We start from the raw sequence: 9,529 nt of genomic DNA on the forward strand, positions 1-9,529 counted from the left end.
TTTGGTAGGCTTCTACTAACTGGGGTGAGTCACTTCACTGCTTGTCACGCATTTTGCCTGTGTACTGTGTGAGGGAGGATTTCAAAGCTGTCAGGATAGCTTTATTCACTAGCATTAATGTTCTAAAAATAGGTATCTCCTTACTACTGCTGATATGAAACACTAGTAGATTCTACTGATACCGTGTCTCAGAATTGCCTCCACCAGCTAAGTTTATGCCCTCTGAGAAGTGAGAGAGGAGAAACAAATGCCTGACAGAAGTCTAGCAATCCAGTTCATTACATTGGACAAGCTGAAGTTCTCATTCTCCTGATGAAACTGTGATAGCAGGTGCTGCCTAGTTTTCAGTAAGAAGCTGGGTATTTTATACACTGAATTAGTAGTTTGTGTTTTCTGTCATTTAGCAAGGACTGCAATTTCTAGGAAGCATGTAACCTCACTGAAGAATATTGATTTGATACCTAACATTGGTAATTTCTAGAACTGAAAAATAATTGCCTTTTCTTATTTCTGTCACTGTAGTAATTTTCAGACTGAAGGATCTCTGGGTCCTCTGTGATGATAAGTAGAATGAAAGACAACCAACAGTGGATGTCTATGTTTAGAGGGGAAAGGAGAATGAGATTCTTTCCCTGGAAATGGCCTGCAAAGTGCAGCAGCTGGAAAATCACAGCAGAAATGCCCATCTTGCACCTTGGCAAAGGGTAGTTTTAACTGGTGCAAGAACAAGTAACTCCTAAAGGACTGGGAACAGGATAAATTGAATTGAAACACAGCCAGTCGGGGACATCACTGTTTAGACAGGCTTTGCCATGCTAGACAAGCAGCCATCTGCCTCCCTTACCATCCTTCCATATGCACTCTTCAGCCATTGTCCCAAGAGAGCCACTCCCTTAATGATTTGTTGTCATCCATTTGGTTGGATTTAATTAAGATTGTTGATGGATCTCCAGGTGCTTTCTGAGAAGGTGTATTAATAGGAAACATCCAGGGTGGCAGGTTCCTTCATTCTGCCCAGAGACCTCTACTGACAACCTGAAATTAATCAGAGACAAAATCCTTTTAGTGATATGACCAGCTGAGCCAAAGCCTATGTCAGGCTTTAACAATCTCATGATTCAGTATCCTGGAGCTGGCACTGAGAGATATATGGCCCTGCAGAGGGACTAGGAAGGGTGGAGAAGAATGGAGCTGCAGGATTTGTTCCAGAGCTCTGACATGACTGGCATCTTAATTTGTATGCTGTTACATTCATTCTTTCCTGCAGAAAAGCCCCATCTAATGCTGAAGTGTCTCAGCTAGAGATGATTCTGGGGATCTTGGAATGGATCAGAGCAGATTGTGGTACTTTGTGGCATCTCTGAGCAAATAAGGAGTTTTCACGTAATTTGCAGTGGAATTGGGCTGGATTTGAGTAGATCTGGGAGTTAGGGATTAGGGATGGCAGCTCAGAGCTAGTCAGGTGGACAATAATGCAGGGTGGCTGATCTGATTGAGATAGCTCAGGATAAGGTAGGCTAGCGTTGGGGTTGGGGGGTGACACATCAGAAGAGCAATTGCAGCTGTCATTGAGCTATGAATATAAATTAATACATTTGTGCTAATAAGTGCATTAAGTGCTAATACTGTCCAAACACAATAGCTCAGCAGACAGGAGTAAGTCTGAAACCTCTTAAAGAGGTATTTACAACAACAGTCTCATTTTAACTGTGTATTTTATTACAGCATTGTTAGCATTGTATTTAATTGTGGCATAACATCATAATTGGCCCTTATTCCAGTTGTAATATAGGTTCTTTTCAAATCTAATACTTATAGTTTATCTCTGTGGTTTGTTTTGGTTTTGACTAGCTGAAACACAGGCTACAATTCAGCTTTAGCTATGTTGATCCAAGTAAAGAAGTACTAAATGCAGTTAGAATTTGACATGTCCTTTGTAGTTGTACATTCAGGATTCACAGTGAAGTATCTGTGGTGCTCACTGCTCTGTGTGTTGAGAGAACTGGGTTTCTGGCTGTCCCTTTAAAGTCGGCACTTCTGTCCCATTCATTAGTGTCTCTGTGCTATCAACTATACAAAATACACGTTATTGGAGAGACCTGGATATAGAGTAACACACCTATAGTTCCACATTCTGCATGGTGTGTACAGACACCATCACGTACCTTACTCTGTCTGCTTGGGAATTTCTTAGGCTGGTGCTCCAATCCCAGGCTGAATGCCAAAAAAAGAATTTCTAATGCAGACAGCAGTAACGGACAGGAAGCTACTGCAATTCTCCTTGTGTTGCTTGCCTTTCTCAGCTGCCCCTCCTCCCATTTTTCTTGGAATTACTTAAAAGAGAGATCAGCTTTTGAAGGTGAATGTGCCTGAAGGTGTTGCTGCCATTAGCTAATGTAATTTGGAAAAACGGAGGTTGATTTACGGGGAGTGCAGTTCAGTTTCTTTTACATCCCAGTGCTTTCACCTTTCCTAGCTATTGTTATTGGACTTTAAGAAAATACCGTTTTAAAAGTAACACAAAAATAATTCTAGAATCAGACATACCAGAATATATTGTCTGCAGATGCAGTAAATTCTAGTAATGATACTGAGAATATTCTGCTGATGTTCAGCTCAATGTAACAAAATTTCCAGTGTATCGTTACCTTCCTTGACTAGGCAGAGGCAAGGGGGGTGCCTTGGGGTTTATGTCTCTATCTAGAGAGTTGAATGTATTTTCATCCAAAGCTATGTCCTGTGCAGAAAAATTTGTTCCCAGCATCTTTGTTTTGACCAGATGTACGTGGTCAGAGAACACCAAACATGTAACTGCTCCTGTGGAAGAAAACTGATACTTTGCACGTCCTCCAGAGCACAGGGGAGATTGTTGGTGCCTGAAGGAGCCCCAGTATGGTGGTAAGATGGCTTGTTCAGTGACTGCTACATGACAAGTGTCAGAGTATTTTAGGTCCCCAGTGTCCAACGTCTAATTCCTCAGTTCTCGGCATCTGCCTTGTCCTTCATCCTGTGCAGTAATCTGTTTGTGCCCCAGCCCTTGAAATATTACCATGCCTTCTGTATTATCTACCTCCTTAAGCTGGGGGCATATCAGCTCCAGAGCCAGCCAGGTGAGTTGAGGACTTCCAGAGATTTAAATCCTACAGACGGAAAGAAACTTCTGGGAACGAGGGGATTTTCCACTACTGAGTACAAGGCCGTGAGAACACCACTACCATTTCAGAAGCAGCAGTTTCAGTATCGCCTTGTTAGCAGGAACAACGCAGGGGAGATCCAGCTGTTAGTATGTAATGGAGATGAAGGGCTAAGGGTGAAGTGATGCTGAGTTTCAAGCACCAAAAAAAGTTGCCAGAGTTGCAAAAGAATTCCTTAGGTTCCATTTGAATTACCTGAAGCAATCACGATTTATTTTGCTGTGGTTGAGAGGCACACATACTCCCTCATTTGGCTGGGTTTGATGCAGAAACAGTTTGGGGGTGTTACTGTAAAAGTTGGTCGGAGAAATTCTCTAAGACTCGATTTGGAGTTTTAGGAAGCCGCATTCTTTATTGCAGCGCTGGGCACACACACAAATCATATCGCGAAGGTGAGCACACTCGTTACTTGCCGACAGCGGCTATATATTTAGCATACTCATGCATATTCATCGCTTTTCCAGGAACTAACTGTAATACGTGCATTCGAGTTACGCATGCACTTTCTTGCTGAGCGGGGGTCGCTGGTGGTCGCCCATAGTCTTCCTCACTGTGTTTACTGAATGACCTCGGTGCCTGTGCGTGCTCGCAAGGTCCCAGTGCTGAGTTAGCAGTGGTATGTCCTTGCCTCTGTCCTGTTCCAGCCTCACTCCACGCTGAGCACCACTCGGCTATCATGAAGGCTGGCATCCTTGGTCTTATTTACTGTCTCCTTAGTTGTTATCAGTCCCGTGATGTTCCCTCCCCCATCAGCCGAACATCCCTTTCTCTGTACGTGTCAGCAAGTCAGGACAGTTTGCTGTGTTCTAATGGTTTAAAGACACACGCTATTGCTCGTTTAAGCCTACAGGGGTGCGAGTGGTTGGAGCTGTCGCTGGAACCGCGCGGAGTTACCCAACGTTCGTGGCCTTCGCCTGGCGAGACGGCGCGGCGGCGGCGGCAGGACGGGCCACACCGCACCCGCACCGCTGCGCCCGCGCCTCCCGCCGGCACGCACGCCCAGCACGGCCGCGCCGCGCATGCGCCGGGGGGCGGGTCCCGCCCGGCCCGCGCACGCAGCATGGCGGCGCCCGTGTACCCGGTGTGGGTCACCCGCTGGGCCTCAGGGCAGTGGCGGCAGAAGAAGCGGCCCCCGGTTATCCGCCCGACCCGGCCGCTGGTGCTGGCCGACAAGGTAGCGAACCGCAAGGAGAAGGCGGGAGGTGAGTTCTCAGCGCCGGGCCGCTAAATGTCCCCTTCCCGGAGAGAAACGGCCGGGCCAGCAGCCCCCGTGGGGGAGAGCTGCCGCCGGTGGGCCGCCGGCGTCCCCGGGAGGTACCCCGTGGCTTTACCCTGGGGAGGGCCGCGGTGGTGTCGGGGCTGGGCCGAACTAAGTGCCTTGTGCTGTGCAGGGCAGCCGGGGGGAAGGTCTGGTTTGTGCCATGGCATTAAAGATTGCTGTCTCGTACAGCACCCCCACGTTTGCATCTTGTGGTGTCCTGTATGTGAATCACGCATGTAAAATACTTTGTTACATCTCAACATAGCTTTTCCTTTAAGAATTCAGTCAGGGGTTAGATGACCGCAATGGTACTACTAATCTTTATGCTAGCAACATCTCTACACAAAACATCTTTGCTTCAGTGTTGTTTTTCCTCACCTGCTTCTACCCCATCTTAAACTTCTCTCCACTTCTCTGTGGAGGCTTTTAGCATGGAATCCCAAAGACCTGAGATTTTGGGTTGTGTGTTTCCCTTCTAGAAGCGACATGCATTACGGAGATGTCAGTAATGATGGCCTGCTGGAAACAGAATGACTTCAACGATGCAGCCTGTGCCGAGGAGATCCGGATGTTCTATGACTGTGTGGCAAAGGCAGAAGTAATTAAGGCCTCTTTTCTGTTCTTAAAGGCTATTAGTAGGGTAGGAGGAAGCCCCCAATCATGCCAACAGTAATAATGTTCTCCAAAAGAATCTGATTGGTGTTATAACCCATTTGAGCTGTAGGAGAGATGCGGGATGATGTAGATCAAACATGCAGCCCTTCCTTTTTTGAATGCAGAAGTTAAATTAAATTAGAATCAAAATAAGGATGTCTTAGGATGGGACTAGGTCTTTGGTATAACTGAGAGTGAAACAATAGTCACATCCAGTCCTTTTCGTGTTGTCAAATTCTTGAAGTAGAGCTTAGTTGGTGTCAGCTGACCAAAACCCAGGCTATTTCTTTTGATTTCTTGTGGCTATCATATATTACGTGATAGTTCTGAATGAGAGTGAGTACAATTTGGAGCTGTTAAGTAAAACAATGATTTGTATGGTGAGAGATGGGGATTATGTTGCAATTTTGGAGATGTACAGTGTGGTAAGTTTCCGCAACTGCTCAGATTCATAAAATAAAGAAATAGCTGACTTGGGTACCAATCTATTACCTGCATTATCTAGACAGCAGGAGAAAGTGAGTTAGGTAAATTAGGATTCCCAGACTCCAATCTGTCATAAATCTTTAAATAGTTCTGTGCTTGGGGGGTGGGGGAGGAGGTTGGAGACAAGTGGTAGAGAAATAACCAGTGGTTTCAGTAAGCCTCATAACAAATGGAATTTTCAGGGTGCATGAGATAGTTACAGCTCTTCTTGATTCTTTGAAAATTAGGAGTTCTTTTAGGCTGTTTTGAAGGCTGGACATATTCTTGAAAAATAAATTTCACATTGTTTGGAAGTTAGAGGTTTCCAGCTATATGATAAACTTGATATCAAGTCAGTTTCAAAAGCAGACTAAAGGTAAGTATGTGTACCAAATGTGTCCTTAAAGTGGTTTCAGGTTTCAATTGTTTGGGTTGTTTTTTCAGTAACAGTACCATCATTTAATAGCTATTTACTGTTGCTGTTTGACAGCATAAATGAAAAGTTGTCCGCCGTTCATTTGGTAGATAGAATCAAATTGAATAACAGAAAGTAGTAAGAAAAAAAATCCAAGTTGTTGCTATGAGTTTATAGTATCGTTAACTAAGAATACAGAGGAATATCGCAGAATCACAGAATGGTTTGGGTTGGAAGGGACCTTAAAGATCATCTGGTTCCAACCCCCTGCCATGGGCAGGGACACCTTCCACTAGACCAGCTTGCTCAAAGTGTGGTCCAGCCTGCCCTTGGACACTGCCAGAGATGGGGCAACCACAGCTTCTCTGGGCAAATATCATCCTTACAAGATGTCAGTCTTTAATTACATCATTTAAAGGTCATCAGGCTTTTGAAAGCCTTGTGATTATTGAAGCAAGTGCTGTTATAAGACTTCCTTAAAGAAATAGCATTCTTTTGAAAGAAACGTCCCAGTATGATCAGTAGTAGTCTTTGGGGGTGAGCATCAACTCTGCAAATAAAAGGAAGTAATATTTTGAGGTTTCTTTCTCTCTTTCAGAAGGAGCGCAAGAATCTAAACAAGGACACCCTGTCATCCCAGGGAAACATGTCTTCAAGCAAAGTAAACAAGCTCCTGAGGAGGTTTCCTCAGATCACACGTTATGTATAATGTGCTTCACTAAAGGAACTGCAGAGAAACAATTATAGTTGGAGACTTTGGCAAAAAAGTGAAAAGTAGACTGGAGTGAGCGTTTGATGTCAGGCGATATCTGTCAGCACTGAGGTATGGATCTTGACCTCGCCTTTGTTTCCAGAGCATAAAACACCCGTTGTGACCATCAACTGACTTTGTTCATGACATTCTTGGGTCTTGCCATCTTAGGATTTCTGCAGGGTGTTGTTCAGCTAGCCAAGTGTGGAATCAGGTCCTCACTGTGAAGAGAAATCTTCTAGGAATACACACAAATGCCTTTTCTAACAGTTAGGGGGGGGACTTTTTCTCATGCATAAGCTTCCTGCCTAACTTCTGAACTGCTGTCAAAAAGTACTCAGGCCCAGACACTGAGCCAACTTGAAATTGATAGTAATCTCACAACTCGTACTCCTACATGTATGTATACACAGTTTGGTTCCTCTTGAAATGTTTTTAATTCCTGCTGCTGTACAAGAAGGCTGTAGAGGAAGGAGGAATGCCCCAGCAAAATACCTTGTTAATACACAGTACATTGGTAAGGATCAAATGTAACTTTAACATAGAGGCTTGTGATTTAGGCCCTCTGATTTGCAGGTGAGATGGTATGGTGCCATGTCAGATCGATTACATCTGTACTATAATAAAAGAATGCAAAACTGTTGTTTGGCCTGGGCGACTCATCATGTAGAACAAAATGTCCCACTGTTTGGGTAAAAAAACTGAAAGGGGGAGAGACAATTCATGCACAGACTGATACTGAACCAATGTAATTAATTATTAGTTTTCAATGGTTTGGGGGTGGGGGTTGTTGGTGGGTTTTTGTTCACTAGAGTGCTGCAAAACTGCAGGCAGGTACCTGTTGATTTAGGTACCTAATTGGTAAGAAAAATGCAGTGCCTTAAAGAACTAGTGATATAACCATTTATATCACTAATTCTTTGGGTCATAAATTAAAAGCAAAGAGGGAAGTTTGGCACACACAGAGACTGTGTGATTACCCACATGTGACTGTAGAGTTTGCATGGAAATGGAGGTGACTTCTCTGGAGGCCCAGGCCAATACCTCTTCATAACATAAATACTGGTCAAGAGTATACTTTAAAGTTACTGAAGCAGTTTTTGTTTATCTGTTACTTACAATGGCTTATTAGTGGGTTATCCCACAGGGTACCTTATTCTGTTGTTGCTATTGTGGCATAACTGGGTCTTTCAGAGGACTTGAGGTCAGTAAGAATATGATGTCCACATTTGTGTTTGGGATAACACTTTGGTTCTATGACATTTTGCATTTTCAGTCCAAAAGACACTCTCTGAAAAGGAGAGCTACTTTGCTGATTCTTTGTTCCTGAAGAAGACAAGCTAAGCTAGGAACGAGGAACCAATGAATTCTAAATTCATTTCTGTTGATGATGGTTTTCCTTTCTTTGTGTTAAAACTTACAATGCAAGTACAGTTTTGCACCTCTTAAGCTAGCGGCTGTGCTGAATGTACCAAACTCCAGTGTCTGTGAAGAACTATCTCATTGTATAAGAGACTGTAACAGTGAAACTAATTCTTTTTTGTTCTCTTTCTACTTTTGAAATTTTGTGCAACTCCCACTAATCTGGACAGCTATTTTTAGATTTTTCTGCTTCACAAGCTCAGTTGTTTGGGGGTTTTTCTGACCTTTTACATGCCTACTGTAAACTTGAAATTACTGTGCAAAGGTTTTCCACTTCTTAAAGGAATGCATTTATTTGGAGGAAGAAGGAAGGAAAGAAAATGCTTTTCAGATGCACCCAGCTTTTACACTGCTTCTTTTTAAAAGTACTCTAGCAGTTCTTTTGGCTCAGGATCCCATGCTGTAACCGAAAAAATAGCTACTGATTGTCCTTGGCAATTTGAGCTGCTGCCGTTTCCCCCTATCTCACTGTTAAGCTTGTATTGAGTGTTCAAATGTATTCTATCACACACTGATATTGGGGATCATTCCATTAATAGTTGACGTGTGTAACTGCAGCAAGTGGCACTTTCCTCTCTGAGTTCAGGGCTTGTACCACCCCATGATGTTGTTGCTGGAGAATAGAAGAAAAATGGGTTCTGATGCTGAGCCCACTTGTTAAGAACATTGCTGCAGAGACCTGTATGTGATTGCGTGGTGGGGAAAAAATTAAAGAAAAGCTGACTAGCTGTTCTACCCTCCTAAGTCAGATTTACAGGATTTAAGCAAATCTGATGGAATTCCTTGATCTTATTTCTGTTCCTTATAGCTTGAGTATTATACCAGCTCTGGATATGATTGCTATTGACTACCTCTCTTTTTAGGCTTTCACCGAAGATCTCTTATGGAGGAAGCACTGATATTTCAGCTGGTCTTAACAAATAGTAGTCCTGCCAGTTCAGGAGAAATAGGTTGAGTTCCAGAGAGCCAGAACATTTTAGAAGATGATACTTCATGTTCAGAAGGGTCCATACAGAATAACCTGAAAAAATCAAGATGGAAAGAGTCTTTAGGTAATCATAAACTTATTATTATAGACCTGCGTTTATATCAGGGTGAGAAGGTGATTTGTAAATAGTGGACTTGGGTATTTACAACTACTTCAAACTTGCCCACACAAGAAAGTTCAAGATCTGGTTTACCTTATCTTTAGATATGTTACCTATCTAAACTGCCATAGTTACACTGGTATCATTTCCTCCTTGGTCTTCCTTTCCATCTTGGAGAGGGCCACATAGGCATGAGAAGCTTTTGAGAGTCTGAGATCCACCTGTCTCAAGAAAATATCATTACATGTGCCAGAAAACCAGGGGGGAGTCTTGGCAAGA

At 43.4% G+C, this 9,529-nt stretch overlaps 1 protein-coding gene across 1 annotated transcript; it reads left to right on the top strand.

Annotated features, from left to right (window-relative positions):
* Nucleotides 1–4,116: 4,116 nt before the first annotated feature.
* Nucleotides 4,117–7,383, top strand: CHCHD1 (coiled-coil-helix-coiled-coil-helix domain containing 1). Its single transcript, XM_030488165.2, has 3 exons — nucleotides 4,117–4,396; nucleotides 4,935–5,053; nucleotides 6,588–7,383. The coding sequence occupies exons 1-3, from the start codon at nucleotides 4,255–4,257 to the stop codon at nucleotides 6,696–6,698; spliced, it is 372 nt and encodes a 123-aa protein (XP_030344025.1). The 5' UTR covers nucleotides 4,117–4,254; the 3' UTR covers nucleotides 6,699–7,383.
* Nucleotides 7,384–9,529: the final 2,146 nt, after the last annotated feature.

Source organism: Strigops habroptila, chromosome 5 (genome assembly GCF_004027225.2).
Source record: "Strigops habroptila isolate Jane chromosome 5, bStrHab1.2.pri, whole genome shotgun sequence".
Taxonomy (NCBI): domain Eukaryota; kingdom Metazoa; phylum Chordata; class Aves; order Psittaciformes; family Psittacidae; genus Strigops; species Strigops habroptila.